The sequence below is a fragment of the Stenella coeruleoalba genome, assembly GCF_951394435.1.
Source record: "Stenella coeruleoalba genome assembly, chromosome: 1".
In the NCBI taxonomy this organism is placed as follows: Eukaryota; Metazoa; Chordata; class Mammalia; order Artiodactyla; family Delphinidae; genus Stenella; species Stenella coeruleoalba.
The window spans coordinates 28,517,175-28,533,515 of record NC_137169.1 but is presented as its reverse complement, the minus strand read 5'-3'; the positions used below and the strand labels follow the sequence as shown (position 1 = coordinate 28,533,515).

At 47.1% G+C, this 16,341-nt stretch overlaps 1 protein-coding gene across 4 annotated transcripts in view; it reads right to left on the bottom strand.

The window, feature by feature from the left end:
• LOC307174755 (protein argonaute-1) overlaps positions 1-16,017 on the bottom strand; it is a 30,276-nt gene extending 14,259 nt beyond the window's left edge. The window contains exons 1-11 of one of the 4 annotated variants that reach the window (XM_079899080.1): positions 15,824-16,017; positions 10,675-10,858; positions 8,290-8,410; positions 7,676-7,857; positions 7,141-7,277; positions 6,782-6,916; positions 6,544-6,631; positions 5,738-5,885; positions 1,563-1,682; positions 1,069-1,191; positions 800-933 (exon numbers count right to left, since the gene is read on the bottom strand). In XM_079899080.1, coding sequence (XP_079755206.1) covers positions 800-933; positions 1,069-1,191; positions 1,563-1,682; positions 5,738-5,885; positions 6,544-6,631; positions 6,782-6,916; positions 7,141-7,277; positions 7,676-7,857; positions 8,290-8,410; positions 10,675-10,858; positions 15,824-15,848 — 1,397 coding nt within the window. In that variant the 5' untranslated portion in view covers positions 15,849-16,017. Of the gene's footprint in view, positions 1-799; positions 934-1,068; positions 1,192-1,562; positions 1,683-5,737; positions 5,886-6,543; positions 6,632-6,781; positions 6,917-7,140; positions 7,360-7,675; positions 7,858-8,289; positions 8,411-10,674; positions 10,859-15,727; positions 15,799-15,823 lie in introns of those variants that run through there. The other 3 variants (XM_079899082.1, XM_079899081.1, XM_079899083.1) reach the window with 3 other exon arrangements.
• Positions 16,018-16,341: the final 324 nt, after the last annotated feature.

The following is a 16,341-nucleotide window of genomic DNA, read 5'->3' as shown; positions in this document are numbered from 1 at the left end:
TTGAAAAATATCTCAATAAAGCTGTTAAAAAAAAAAGAAGACTGCAGGGGAAGGGTTGGTGACTTCTTCACTTACTTATTCACTCATTCAAGACCATTACTCCCCTAAACTGTTCCTTTAAACCATTTGGCTATATCACTTTCTTCATTGCTATCATCTACTCCCAGCCACTCAGCCACAGGTGGCTCAGAGGCCCTTACAATTCATGTTCACCTAATTCAGGTCACTTGGACCCGACTGAACAAATTCTGTGCACAGGAAAGGACAGCTCAGAGTACCAGCTGAACTTTTATTTCCAATTAGGAATATAAGCTTTGAAACCTCAGAACTGATTTGATTCCAATCTGACACTTTCTTGATATGCAAACCTTGTACAAGTTACTTAACCTCTTTGAGCCTCAGTCTCCTGAAAATGGAAATACCACCACCTACTCACTGTGAAGATGAAATAAGAGAACATAAAATTAGGTACAATGTTGGCACAAACATTATAGTCATCACTACTACTGTTTACCATCCATGTTAATAATTATAACAATAAAATAATTCAGGTCTCCCTTAGGAGATTCATGTCCTGAAATCATCATCTCTGACGCAGATATGGCTCCTTATCAAGACTCCTGACCACAGATGGACAGAAAAGAAGCAGGCAGAAGTGTGAGCCAGACAGCACAGGTGGGGAGAGTCAAGACTCAGAAAGAACAGACTACAGATCAAATCGTGGCCCCCTGGGAGTAGAGGAAGTTAGGCAGCTCTAGGATCCTTCCCACCCTTCCATCCATACACCCAACCTCCTTACTTGAGCACTTCTTCTCGACACTGTTTTTGGGGTGCGAAGCAGGCAATGGCCCAGACTTTGATCTCAATTCCATTATAGAACTGTTTCCCCCGCATGTCCCAGACACCTTGATTGGGTGTGGCAATGGCCCGGTTCTGGGGATAGGCAAAGGGGGCATCCAGGTGAGCCTCAGTAGAGCCAGGTGCGTAGGGGAGCAAAAGCCACGGGCTATACAACCCAACCTCCCCCCACATGTCCCAGAGATGTTGTCTGGCCCTGACCCTGCTCACCCGGCCGCCGTACTGCAAGATGGGCGCCGGCAGCACTCGCCCCGTCACCTCCGTCATGTCATCCTTCACCTTGATCCCAAATTCCTGAATGTAGGGATCTAGGTTGTAGCTGGCATTCTTCATCTGTAAGACAAAAGAAGGGGATCTCAGGAGAGCAGTAGCTTGGCAATACTGCTCACCTTCCAGGTCCCAAGCAGAAAGCCCTGAAGAACAGCTGAGGCTGGCAAGAAATAGCCCTAAAAAAGGGGTTGGGGGGAAGTGGAAGATGAGGTAAGTGGGAATGGATAACATAGGGAAGTAATACAGGAGAGAAAAAGAGATAGGAAACAAAGTAGCTACAGGGTCAAGAAGCAAGAGCAGTCCTATGGAGTCCCAGGTAACAAATCCAGACTTTTGTTTTCCTAAGGGTCCTGCCAGGGCAGAAAGGCATCTGTGCTACCAGGGACTCCCATGACTGAGCAACCAAGCATACGTTTCTCTGCATCCTCACTGACCAGGCGGCTGATCTCCTCTTGTCTGTCTGGGGCCGATCTAGCTGTAGCCTTTATCATGGTTGAAGTCTGGTTGTCAGTCAGCTTCTTAATGCAGCGCTGCCCAGCCACAATGTTACAGACCTAAGGAAACAAGAATACGTACCGCTGGCCTGAGTATAGTTCACCCTATACCCGGAGCCCCATAGTAAGGAAAGAGGACTTGGCTGTCAGTCCTGGGAAATGGACTAGAAAATTCCTTGTTCATAGACAGGTAAGTTAGAAAATATCCACGTGCAATACAAAAGGTAATACAGCCACTTTGTGATTAAGAGCTTGGGATCCAGAGGCAGATCTGGGCTCAGGGCTCATATATTAAATAGGGAGAACAGTAACAATCTCCTAGGACTGTCTGGAGACTAAATTAAATAAAGCACTTAAAGAACCAAGTACAGTTCTGAACATTGTAAACACTCAGTAAGTTGTAGCATAAATTATTATTTACCAAAGGACCTAGTCTAGAGCTCTTCTTAAGACTAAAAAAACTCAATACACACACACTGGATGCCTAGGTAGCAGACAGCTCTCCAATGGTAGCAGGCAGTCAGTCGTTCCACACTGCAACACACCAGGAGAACCAGCAGTGACTCAACTCTTGAGCCCGAGCCTACAGATGATCACTGAGCCCTTGGACTATAGAAATCACTGTCTGTTGACTGACAGTGTGCTCTGTTGGTGTGAGGAACATCCTGCCACATGGTTCTCTGTATTGGGCCCAAGAGAACACAATGGAGATCAGAAAAGACTTCCTAGTGATATATAAGACTTCCATTGCCCAATATACTATATTCAGGAAGCAGTGAACAGGAAGCCTTTTGGCAAAGTAGAGAGAACTCAAGAACACTTGAGTTTGAAGTCTAGCTTTGCCAATTCTAGAAGATGCTACCTTGGGTAGGACTCTTAACCACTCTAAGGCTCTGCTTCTTTAATTTTAGCCACCGGAAAAAGCACTAGCTGTCTCCTGAAGCTGTTGTGAGGATTTAGATGAAATGAAATGTAAAACTTGTTCCCATAGGGCCAATACACTAAGTACTGCTTCTCTGCCTAACTTCCAGAGTTCATGCTGAACAATGGTAGGGAAAACCAGGACAAGGTCACCTGCCCTTAGACTCTGTACCTCAAAGAATTAGTCAATTCCCTTAATGAAAATCCAGAATTGTTAAAATTTGTGAGGTTGCTCTCTTGAAGGTAACTTTAAGTTGTAGAACTCTTTACGGATAATTTCAACTACAGAATCAACACTGGAAAAAAGACTAAAGCAGGGATGTAGAGAAATCGGACCCCTTGTGCATTGCTGGTGAGAATGTAAAATGGTACAGCTGCTGTGGAAAACAGTATGGTGATTCCTCAAAAAATTAAACACAGAATTACCATATGACCCAGTAATTCCACTTCTGGGTATGTACTCAAAAGAAATGAAAGCAGGGACTAGAACAAATATTTGTACGCCTATATTCATAGCAGCATTATTCATAATAGCTAGAAGGTGAAAGCAACCCAAGTGTCCATCAATGAATGAACAGACAAACAAAATGCGGTATATACATACATCGAAATATTATTCAGCCTTAAAAAGGAAGGGAATTCTGACATATGCTACAATATAGATGAACCCTGAAGACATTACGTTAAGTGAAATAGGCCACTTAAAAAAAGGCCATATATTATATAATTCCATTTATATGAAATGTCTAGAATAGGCAAATCCACAGAGACAGAAGTAGATCAGTGGTTAGCAGGGGCTGGTGAGGAGGGCAGAAGGAATGGTAAGTGACTATTAATGGGTATGGGCTTTCTTCTGGGGGCAATGAAAATGTTTTAGAATCAGACAACGGTAATGGTTGCACAACTCTGTGAATTAACTAAAACCCACTGAATTGTACATTTTAAGAGGGTGAGTTTTATGGAATGTGAATTATATCTCAATAAAGCAATTCTAAAAAAATCCTATCACCTACAATAGCCTATGTGATTTGACCCTGTACCTCTCTCCAAAATCATCTCCTACTACTTCTCCCCTCATACACTACATACCAGCCACTAAGCCTTCTGTCTCTCTAAGAAGATCCAAGCTCCCTGCTGCTTTAGAGCCTCTGTACTCACTATTAAACTCTTGCCTGGAAGGCTCTTCCTTCAGGTTGTAAAAGGTTGTTCTATCTCATAATTTGGGACTCAGCTCAAATGTCTCCTAAAAGAAGCCTTCCCTGGTGGTCCAGTGGTTAAGATTCCGCACTCGCACAGGTTTGATCCCTGGTTGAGGAAGTTCCACATGCCGTCAGTGTGGCCAAAAAGAAAAAAAAAAAAGAAGCCTTCCCTGACCACAATAACTAAAGTGAATCTCCAACCCGCTCCACCCTTATGACTATCCCCTTAACCTGTTTTATTATTCTTATAGCACTTACCACCAACTGAAACTATCTTATTTACCAACTTATTATCTATCTCCCCCTTCTAGATTATAAGCTCCATGACAGCAGGGACTTTATCTGTCTTGTTAATCTCTGCTTTCCCCACACCTAAGAGTGTATGACTCATAGTAGGAGTTCAATAAATATTTGTTAAATAAACAAGCAACAGTAAAAATCAAAATACATAAGTTATTCACCTTGGAAACTATTGTTTAAACAGAAGTAATGTCAATTTGCTAACAAATCTCAGCTTGCAGTAGATATTACCCAAAGCCTATCTACTTAGCTGTAATTGCCATTAAAGACTTCTGTTTACATCTCAGAGAACATACTGTCTTCATCCCACTTTCTGTGCATCAGCAGCTATTACTAAGTCAGAGTTCTTGGGCTTTGGGATCTCTTCTTCCTTCAGCCTAATTTCCTCTGGTTAGTTCTGAAATCCCAGAAGCTCACAGAAAGAAGGCTTAAGTTTTGGTCCCAGCTATCTGACTCCTGCTGCTAGAACAGAGGACGGTCATCTAGGCTAGTGCTTTTCCAACTTAAATGTTCATATGAATCCTCTTTAGATTCTGTTAAAAGAGATACTGATTCAGTAGGTCTAGGTGGAACCTGAGATTCTACATTTCAAACAAGCTCTCAGGTAATACCTATGCTCTTGGTCCACTGACCACACTTTGAGCAGCACTAGACTAGACAATGAAGCAGTCAGAGACAGTTTCTCATTAGACATTTTGGCTAGTGTATAGAAAACCAAATACAGCCCAGTGGTTCTCCATTTGCATTCTATGACTTAATGCAAATGACTTAAAAGCATTACTTAAGTAATGACTTAAGTAATGACTTAAGAGCATTACTATTCTTTCCTTAATTGCAGAATTTCAAAGGTCTGCTGAAGCATAAAAATATGACAAATCTTGGAGCGAAAACTTTTTCAAAAGGAACACACTGGGTTTCCCTCGTGGCACAGTGGTTAAGAATCTGATGCCTGCCAATGCAGGGGACACGGGTTCGAGCCCTGGTCTGGGAAGATCCCACATGCCGCGGAGCAACTAAGCCCATGCGCCACAACTACTGAGCCTGCACTCTAGAGCCCGTGAGCCACTACTGAGTCCTTGAGCCACAACTACTGAGCCCGTGAACCTAGAGGCTGTGCTCCTCAGGAAGAGAAGCCACCGCAATGAGAAGCCCGTGCACCGCAACGAAGAGTAGCCCCCGCTTGCCACAACTAGAGAAAGCCCGCGCATAGCAATGAAGACCCAATGCAGCCAAACATAAATTAATTAATTTTTTAAAAAAAAGGAACACATTGATCACTGGGGATACAGGATTCACGTTATAGGTAACGTTCATGTACATTTTCTGTAAAATAAAGTATACTTGTATCTTTAGGTCATTTAGATCCCGAGCTCCAGACAGGGAAAGAGAAATTAAGAGGACATGAGTGTAGGTATCTGAAATCTCTGTACTGAATGAACTAATTACTTATTAAACAGTAAATACAGCTTTCGCCTCTGCCTGGCAGTCCTGAAAGAATACGAGAGCAGGATGCGGGATAAGTAAAGAACTCAGCAGTTAAGAATGAGGCCTACATTTCACAGAATGACCTCTCAGAACATCAATTTTCCAAACCTAAAAATGATGAGAGACTACAAATGGAAGAATAGACCTCTGATGATCAGTGTGCAGGTACCGTGCTTGTTCCCCAGCCAGGCCATTACTTGGCAGTCTCACCTCTAGGGGCAGGTAGGTATGCTTTTGTTCCTGGCCAACTTGCAGGCAGGGCAGGTGGGGATACTTGAGCTGAAGGTTATATTTCTGCTTGAAATACTGTGCCACTGTGCACTCCACAGTCTGTCCACTCTCCAGCTGCAAGGGAAACCTGTTTGGGGGAAGGGAAAGAAGTGTCATAGCCTAGCATTCAGTAACACCTTTCTAGACCTACAACCATGGGAAGCGCCAGACTTGACTTCATCCCTATCCAACCTCTTTGAGCACTCCCACCACTCACAGGGAAGCAGAGGAAATACAGGGCTCCAAGAGTGAAGCCAAAGATTTGAAAGGCAAGTTCCACAATGGTCAGATCATATCTGACTCATCTGTATGTCTAGTGTTGTGCATGAAGCCTGACACACAGTAGGCACTCACAGTCCAGCACAGTCTGAAGTGAAGGACGTAGATGGAATCAGTGACAACTTTCCCAAGGGTCTAGCCTAGGATATCAACTTGCTTTTTCAGGAGGAAGAATAAGTTGAGAGAGATCCTAACGTTTATAGAACTGAGAAAGAAGCCAGAGAAAGACACCTGCTCTCCAGTAAAGGCCCAAGAAGGAAAGGTGGAGACCAAGAAGGTAAAAATGGTAGGGAGAGTATCAATGGATCTGGGAAGGTTAGGGGAGGGATGCCAAATTCCCACAGCTTATCTTCAAAAACAGGGCTCATCCTCAGGGCCAGGTGTGGGTGCAGAGAAAGTGAACAGAGTATGTTGAAATATCGGCCCTCTTCCACCAACAGTATGGCTTAGCAGCCCTGTCAACTTACGTCTGATGGCTGGCAGGGCGGCGGGTAACATTACACACGCGGTATTTCCTCTTCATCTGTCCACAGTGGGTCACTTCCACCTTCAGGCCTGGGACACACACACTGCTTGTCAGGGTTGGAAAAGGTTGTTCATGTGCCCAGGCTTGGCCTCTCCCCTGAATATATCCCAAGGGGATTTCCTTTTAGGACTAAAGAGAAAGTAGCACTGATTCCCCTCCCCGCCTGGTTGGGTCCTCACCCTTGATCTCCTTGGTGAAGCGCACACGCTGAGAGTCCGTGAGGGGCTTGGGCTGCTCATCTATGTTCCTGATGTCCAGCACCTCACACATGAACTCAATCACTGGCTGCGCCTTGTAGAAGGCAGTGGCTGAGACTGTGGGGACATGGTAAGTACAGCTCAGCTCAGGTTCTGTCTTCCAGAATAAATGGAAGCACTGCTCTTTACACCCTCTTCTTTATAGGGTATTGGGATGGGGGAGGGGTCCCAGGGCTGTAGGGATTAGACTAGGAGTGTGGTTACAGAGCTGGGAGGGATGAGGCTGGGAGTGTGGTCACTGGACTCAGGGTGCCCCTGGCTCCATAGCTCTCCCCACTCACCATCAATGTTGAGCATCATCTTCCACATGGCAGGGCGCACAGACTGGTGAAAGCCGAACCAGACCTCGCGCCCACCCCCCAGCGGGTGGTAGTAGCCCTCAGGCGGTGAGAAGAAGGAGCGGCCCACAGGGGTGTACCTGGCAGGGACAGGCAGAGAACTGGTCCCTCGGGCACAGGCCCCCACCCTGTGAGGCATCCTGGGCACGGAGGAGCCCTGGCCTGGAAGGCAGGACACCAGGGCTTTAATTCCAGCTCTGATCCTTTACTAGTTGTGTGACTGACCTTGTGCAAGTCTCTCCCCTTTTACTGCCCTGCAGGGACAGATGGGGTGAGGTCCAAAGATATCTACAAGGGACAGGGCCAAAGCTTTAAACCATCTAAATGTATATGCACACTTGCCTGGTATATGGTAGGGCTTCAAAGAATTTTTTATTTGAAAGGCACACGGTGGGACCTTAATATACGCTCATTCCCCTCCTCCTCCCACAGCACTTCTGCCACCACTTGTAGCCCAGATACTAACTACACCCAGTACCTCATGGATGCCAGGTGCCTCATGGCCACATCCAGGGCTTGCACAGACTCCAGGGGAACGGGGATCTGGCCACTAACCAAGGCCTCATGCAGCATGCGCCAGCTCACAATGGCTAGCCACTTGATGGAGACCTTGAAGATTCGATCCTTCCCTTCCCCAGGGATTGTCACCTCGAAGTCAACCTTCAGGAAAGAGAAAGGGGTGAAAGATTGCTGATGCTGTCCCACAGTCCAATATTCCCTGCCTTGCCCCTATTATCCTTCACCCCATAGGTTTCCCAGAATCTGCTTCTTAATCTGATAGGGACTCACAATGAAAACTTCAGAGTAAATCCAGCCCCTTAGTCTCCAGCCACCTTGGCTCAGTGTATCTGTCCCTCTCAACCACACTTAGTAGGAAGTCCCTTAGGTCTATTTTAAGTCTAATCTCAGTCTGTTTGGACAGGGACAGACATACAAGAGGCTAAATAAACATCAGCACCTACCCATCCCTCACCCTAAAACACACTTTCTCAGCACAAAAGACGAAAGGGATCTCTGGACTGCCAGACTGCAAACAGGCTTAGTTGAGTTCTGTCCCTCCCCAGATAGGTCCAGCCTGACTCCCAACCTTACCCGTTCATTGCCAATGGGCAGTGCTGTGACAGTGTAAATGTTCTTCTTTCCATCATACACGGGCTTGCGATCACCAAAGATCTGAGGCTTGAAATGCTGGACCATGTATTCCACCACTTCCCTGTGGGGAATGGGAAAGGCCAGTGGAAGCTGAAACACTACTACTTCAAGCTCTTGGAAGTAATTTAAACTCCAGGCAATGTCCCATCTACTATATTCTGTCCTACCAGCTACTAATCTCTATTCTAAGCAGTGCTTCTCAAGCTTCAACATTCATATGAACCACCTAGAGATCTAAAATGCAGGTTCTGATTCAGCAGATTTAGAGCAAAGTCTGAAATTCTACGTTTCTAATACGCTCCCAGGTGATATTTTTGGTCCTCGGATCACCCAGGCTCCGAAGGACCTAAAAGAGTGGTTGTGAGTGCCTTCTGAGCAGAGGGGGAGGCTGAGGGGAGAAGGGCTTAATCTCAGGGTCTGTCCAGAATCAGGAACAAAATCTAGGCTGCTCCAATCCCCAAGCTGATAATCAAGAAAGGTAGATGGGAAGAGCCCTGAATTGGAATAGGAATAAAGTGTGGAAGAAGAACCTCACCTCTTCCATCTCTCTGAAGTCCTTAGTCCTACCACCCTGTTTTCTCTCCATTATCATCTCTTTCCTGATTTCAGTTCCTGTGCTCTGCTACTTAGATTCCAGAGTATCCATCTAGCCTTCAAAATCCCAGTCCATCCAACTATCTGAACTCTTCGCTTTCTAAACCAAAGCTCTTGAATACTATTGGATAAAAAGACTCAAACTATACATTGGAAGCAACTGTAAACACATGGTTTTAATGCCAATTAGGCCTCAGTGCTGCCCAGCAATCTTTTTCATATCTCTGATCACTTCCATCCTCATAGATTGTGTCAAACCTTCTCCACTACCCGCCTAACGACAGAATCCACTCCTACCTCAGATCAAAAAGCATCTTTAATAATTTTGAAAGGAGTAGAACATAGAAGGCAAGGCCACCCTCAAGTTCCCAGACATATAAACAAATACATTTATATACACTTGCCTCTTTTCCTCTTTCTTTCCTCTCACACTTGAAATATCCCTTCCATATATAATTTTTAAACATCTGAAAATATGTTCAACTTCACTCAGTAGAGAAATACAATTTAAAATTAGACCAAGATACAATTCTCTACTTATCAGAATGCCAACAACTAAAAAATCCAATATACTGAATTGGTGTGGATATGGGATGATACCTTACTGATGGGAGTATAAATTGGTACAACTTACCTTAAAAAAAACTGGTAACATCTCAAAAATTTTAAATGTATTATGCCAGCAATTCCAGCCTAGGAACTTATCCTACAGATACACTTGTATTTGAGTGCAAAAATGTATCTATATTAATATTCTACACAGTTTCACTTTCGTAGCAAAAGTTTAGACTCAACCTAAATGTTCCTGAATAGATTTATTAAATAGGTTATAATATATCCATTCAATGGAATATCTATGAAGCTATGCAAAAGAATGAGACAAATATGTAGGTATTGATATATATTACTTTCCAAATTATATTGTTCAGTGGAAAAAAGCAAGGTGCAGAGCAGTGTATATAAGATTCTGTATTCTGTGTGCTTTAAAAATGTTCTGTAAACATATAGGCTTGCATATGTATAGAAAAATATCTGGAAGTGTACTCAAGAATGGTAATAATGAATGCATCTGGGGAAAGGGACTAGGAGACAGGAGGCCAGGGTAATACGAGACATTTTTCATTGCTACTCTTCCTGTAATATTAAATTTTTTTTTTACATTGTGCATATATATATGTGTCCTCCTGCCTCAGCAAGGACATCCCACTCACTCCTCTCCTCTCTGTCTTGTACCTTTAACCTCTCCTGCACTAGCTCCTTCTCGGTTTATAAACATACCCATGTCTCATTCTTAAAAACTTTTCATTTATTCATTTCAACAAATAATGAAATGCAGTAGGCACTATACTTGACCCCTATAATCTTCTCTAGCCAACATATTCCCTCTCTCCCCATGCTTCACTATCAAGCTATCTAGAAAAAAGCTATCTGTTCTCACTATCCCTACCACATTGCCTTCCATTTATTCCTTAACTCACTGTTAGATTACTAGCCCAACTCCTCTACTGAAACTACTGTGGCAATAGGTACCAATTGTCTCCTAATAGCCAAATCCAGTGATATTTTTCAACATTTACCTTACTTAGAATCTCTTCCTCAAGAACTTTCTTGAATTTGGTGATATCACCCTCTACTAGTTTTTCTTTTACCCCTCTGGATTCTCTTTTAAGGCTGTGAGACTCAGGAAAATAAGGACTACTGGACTTAGTGGCTTAAACGTGCATTACTTACCGGTTGACTCTGCGAGGACACTTATCCGGCTTGATATCCACCTCGTAGTGGTAGACGTCAATCTTAGGGATGTCCACTTCAAAGTAGTTGGCCAGAAGCTTGATTGGTTTCCCCACGGTGCCAATGCCAGGCCGGCGAGGTGCCTGGAACACCTGCTGCAGGGGGGGCAGGTAGGTGCCTGCAGCTACAAGACAGAGAGGCTGGTGAGGGTAGAGTCTGGTAATTTCCTTACCACTCTGATCAGAGAAGGCACAAGGCCTCCTAGAACGGGAGCAGCAAAGTGTAGGAAAAGCCTCTTTCCTGACTACCCAACCCAACTGAGGGCTTCCACTGGCTGAAACAACCCAGGCTCATTTTTTAAAAACTCTTTCCAGTTAGGAAAATTACCCTTGTTGTCTATCTTAAATTCATCAAATGAGTATGTAATATCTTCCTATTACATGTTAAGTAGACGGGCTAAATCTGGCTCTAGTAACAAAACTCTTTCTTCCCTCTACTAGATGAAGACTCCTTCAGGTTATCTAGCAGACCAAGAAAGCCTTATTATCTGTCAGCCAGATGCTCACTTCACTCATCACCATCCAGAACACAAAATAGTATCATCTTAATGCTTCTCTGCACTGCAGGCAGGAGGAAGACCTAAAGAAGGCCAAGTGCTGGGGCGGGCGGATGGGGGGAGGCCACGCAAGGAACAGGGCAGTGTCTGAGAAAAGATTAAGGCAACCGAATGGCTGAGGATGGAGCAGAAAAGGAGAAAAGGCTAAAAGGATGGATTTTGGAGACTAAGGAAAGGAGAGAGGCTGAAACACGGAGCTGGTGAAGAGGCTGGAACTGGAGGTCACAGCCCAAAAATGCTTGAACTGGGAAGGAGGAAAGGCTGGAGTTAGGGCTGGGGCAAGACAGTTTAGAGTTGAGAGCCTGGGCAAGAAGCAAGGCTGCAAGTGGGGAGACAATGAAGAAGTTCAAAAGAAGAAAAAGCTAGGGAATGAAGACAGGCTAAATATAGGAGACTAAGGCAAGAGTAAACTAGAGTAGAGGATTTGGGAAGGAGGGGCAGACAGTAGCATCCTGGAGAAGACGAGATTACTGCTTCTGGGAAGAAGAATACAAGATTCTTTCCAGGCCCACAGCTCCTTCTACACAGAGGGCCCAGACAGTAGCAGAAGGGGTTTAAGACAGAGGCAGCCCTTGGGAAAGGGCTAGGGCAGGGCGAACTCCCACTACTTTCTCCTCTATTGCCACCAGTCTGATTGCTGCCCCTGGTTTTATCTTCTAGCTTGAGGGGAAAGGGAAGAAAAGAGGAAACTGCCTAAGAGAACCCTCCCTCAGCATCTACTATTGTCTTTGCCAGCAGAGGACCAGCCCAGGTGGGAGGAAAGAGGGACAAAACAGCCCAGAACCTCCCATTACCAGAGATCTGCTTTCACAGTTGGCGAGGCTGGGGGGATGGGGCATATCCTCAGCAGGGGGGTCAGGAAGAGGTCAGAACCATTCAAGGGAGGGGCCTGCTTTCCAGAGCTAAGCTGCTGTGTCTCCTTCTAACCACCTGTCAAGCCTACCCTACTCCACAGACAGGGAAACACAGACGGGAATGGCAGCCCAGTCTGGGGAGAAAAGGCCTTCAGGATTCAGCTACCTGGGGAAGTGAAAGCTTAACTACTAGCACCTGGCCACATACCCCAGAAAGAGCTGAACAGAAATTATACACAAGCCATAGATAGACATACACATCCAAACACATACTTAGACCTGGACAGTGTACCTTCATACACATACCCCTCACCAGCCTAGATTGTGAGATCTTCAAAGATACAGGCTGTATCTGCCTTGGTCACTGCTGAATCTCCAGCGCCTGGCATATAGGTGTTCAATATACAGATACTAAATGAATTAACAAACAGATCCATAGACACACCACAAAGAACACACAAGCATACACAGCACACAAACACCTGCACACTGCTCAGAAACAATTATAAACCCAGCACAGGACAAACATGACCCTAGTGGAAGTAGCTGGTAAGAGATACCCTTTCCCTCCCCAAGTTCTTACATTCCATTCACCTCCTTAGCCTCCCAGGCTGAATAATTGTTAGGAGCCTTGGGAGAAAGACATCCCCTAGAGCTAGGGGCTGGGTAGAAATGATGGGGGATGGGACAGACACTCTAGCCTCAAAACCTTCTCTTTCCCAGAAACAGGACTACACACCAGACTTAGCCTTAGGCACCCTCCACTCCTAGGAGGCTTTGGAAAAACAAGGAGCCCCCACCCTCCCCTTCATACCCAAACTAGGGAAGGCAGGAGGAAGAGAGAACCTCTCTCCCACTCCACTCCCCTGCAAGCCTTACAGCAGTACAAAGTTCCTCCCCTAACCCCACCCTGCCCCCAGCTTTTAGTCTGAGAAAGGGAGACACTTCCCTTCAGAGCCAGACAGGGACAGACGGCCACTTTGTGATGCAGATGAGGGCCCCAGCACAGAGGACAAAGCTTGGGCCTTGGGGGAAAGGGGCGGGGCCCTTCCCTGCAGACAAAAGCATGGAGGGAGGGGCTATGAAAAGGACACTCCCCCTCCCCCATCCTCAACCAGCCCTGAGAAGGAAAAGTAACAGAGCTGAAAGGCCTGGCTCAGGGATTCCTTCCCTGCAGTTCTGAGGCACACATACCTCCCAATAAGCTAGACAGCCCACTCAAAAGACAAACTCAAGGTTGGGTTAGCTGTCCAGTAAGCAAAGAGTAAAGGGCCAATCGCTCCAAAAAGAATTTGTCCACACACTGAGTACACACAAATTATTAAATATCCACACATGTGCTTAACCATTTATGTTCACACTGGAATGTGATTCAATTCAAAAAATAAAGACGTACTTGTGTCAGGGCCTAGACATTGGTTGGTTCCACAGATAAATCAGACACCACCTCTACCCTCTGGGAGCTCCCAGTCCAGTATATGTACTTGTAACACACCTGAGCACAGAAGGCACACCTGGCCATAAGCCCAGTGAAGCCAGCAACAATACCTTGCTTTGTGTACGTACTGTGTCCTCAAACCTCCAAGAAAATAGTCCGAGCCTAGGAAGGAGGCAGTTATGGGATCCCTCCACTCACAGCTTCCAGAATGAATTTCAATTACACCTTTTGATGAGGTAAAGCCTGCCTCATTAGGCTACAGCCAACTCCAGATACCAGGCTCTAGTTCCTTCCCTAGAAGCTATAAATATGTAACATGAATCAGAAAAAGTCAACTTTTTCATCACTCTAGAGGCTATTAGAAATTCACCATAATAGATCAATCTGGTATGGGTGCCAGCTCCCAGCAATCCATCTGGACCTCTGGGACCTCTACTACTCTAGTCCCTGGGTTGCTGCAAGTAGTCTCCAGCCCAGAAAACCACGAGAGCTCCTGGAATGGAGAAAGGGGCCTAAGGGAAGGAGGAAGTAGTTTTCTGAAGTCAGTTGCTCCCTGCATTCCACCTTAAGGCTTACACAGCCTTTACAAGGTTGTTTTTGTCCCAGGGAAAGTAGTCACTAAGTACTTATAGATCACTGAATGGATGACTCCAAGAATGAGTCTGAGTCGGCAGGAGCTATTTCCTTAAGGGGATTAGATCTGGTATAAAAGACAAAGATGCTTCAACCAGAAATGAAATTCCTGTCCCAAATGGAAATCCTATTCCCACTCCGAGATCAAATGGAAGGAAGTAGTGAGACAAGACCTAAAGGATTCCCAGGTCCAGACTGCTCCTCCCATCAAAAGGGTAAGAGACAGGACACAGGAGGTGCCACCACTACACAACACATCCAGGGACTCTGGTCTTCTTGGGGCAGCCTTGCCTCAGTTTCTCCTCTATTCTTACCGCCTTTTCTCCTGATTGTAAATAAGGAGAAGTTATGGCTATCACCTGGGACACCATGGTGAAGGCTATAGACTTCCCCCTACCCCAAACAACGTATTTGTGACAAAAGGCTAGCTTGACGACCTTGGGTCTAATAACATGGCCCTGACAGTTTCTGGGGAGTAGAGAGAGGAAAAAGAAAAGATACTCAGTGGGGGACAACAAACATAAAAATATTAAGGTATAGAAAGATTAGGCTGTCGACTCAGGAGACATTCAATAGAGAGGTCATTTTCCTTGGATTAAAAGATCCCAATTCTGCTCACTGTTGGACCGTGCAAACCAGGCAGAAAACCCCTTCTAGGTAAACCTGGTCCTGGCCTTGGTACCTCAGTAACCAACACATTTTTTAAGGCCTGTCTTCAAGGGGGACCCGTCCATAACCTAAAACATTGCTTCCATCCCAGTCTTTCCTCATCCCAGTGGCAGAATAAGGCACTTTAGCAGTTTCCCTCAACCTATTCTTGGCAAATTATGACTGAAGGTTTTCAGGGCCAAGTGCAAGAGCCCCAAGATGGGGAAGGGGCCCATTTCCACTTGTACTCTGCCAGCATAACCTAAGAGAGACTGCAGCCCAACAGTGCGCTCCTTTTTGCAATCCAACCTGCGGGTCTGGGGGTGGGGGGTTCGGGCGGCCACGCCCCCACCACATCGGGCAACCCGTTCCAGCTGCCACCTCCGCGCATGCTCCGGCGCCTCCGCTCCATCTCCCTAGACTGGGGGGGGGGGATCCCGGGGCTGGATCCCCACCCACTGCCCCCTGACCCTCGCCCCCGCGTCAGGCCCGGCTGGGACGGAGCTCACAGCCCAGCTCTGGCGCCTTCTCCCAAAAGACATCAGCCCAGCCCAGCCCGGCTGAGCCCCCGCCCCCGGCATGCGGCAGCTCTGGGCCCATCTGTGTCGACCCCCTCCTCTCCTGGACACCTGGGGCCCGCCCCCTGCCACCTGCCGGGCCTCTCCCTAGGCCTCCCGGGATCTCCGAGTGTCCTTACGTGCGTTCAGGCCCTTCTCCCAGAGCACTTCCCACCTCCAGGAGTGCATACAGCCTCCTTTGATAAATGGCCCCCGTCTCTGAGCTCCCTTCACAAGGTTTCCCCCGGAACTGCACACAGCCCCCTTCAAACTGGGCCCCCCATCTCATAAGAGCCCCTTTCCTCACTCAGGAAACCTTTCCTCAGTCGGAAATCCTGCTCTTCACGCGGGAGTCCCCTAGTCCTTGGAGCATGCACCGTGCCCCTCTGCCGGGGGCCCTTACCTGCTCCCGAGGGTCCCGCTTCCATCCCATATACCCGTGCGGAGGTCAGGCGGCCCGGAGACTGTGGAGTCCAGCGTGAAGGGCCTAGGTACCCCGCACTTTAGCTGCTTGGGCTCCCGGGCCGGGCTCGGCTACCCCCCCCAAGCCCGGCCGCTCGCGCCGCCGCCCCCGCAGCCTCCGTTGCAGCCGCCGCCGCGGAGCCTGCAGCAGCTCCCCCAGCTAGCGCCCGGCCCGCTGCCAGTGCGCAGGCGCGACCGCCAGGCCCAGGGGGCGGACGGGAACGAGTCAAACGGGGCGCTCCGACAGCAACAAAGGCCAATGGAGAGGGGCGGGGGCACCGGGGACCGGAGGCAGCGGCCCCTGGCGGTCACCCGTCGCCATGCAGCCCGGCGAGAGGGCTCCGGTAGAGGCGCCGCGGAACCACGCAGTGGCTTAAGTGGGGCGGGGCGGGAGGACAACCCCCCGCAGCAACCTCCGGCCTTGTCTTTTCCCCAAACCTGTCCCTCCAAGCCTACACA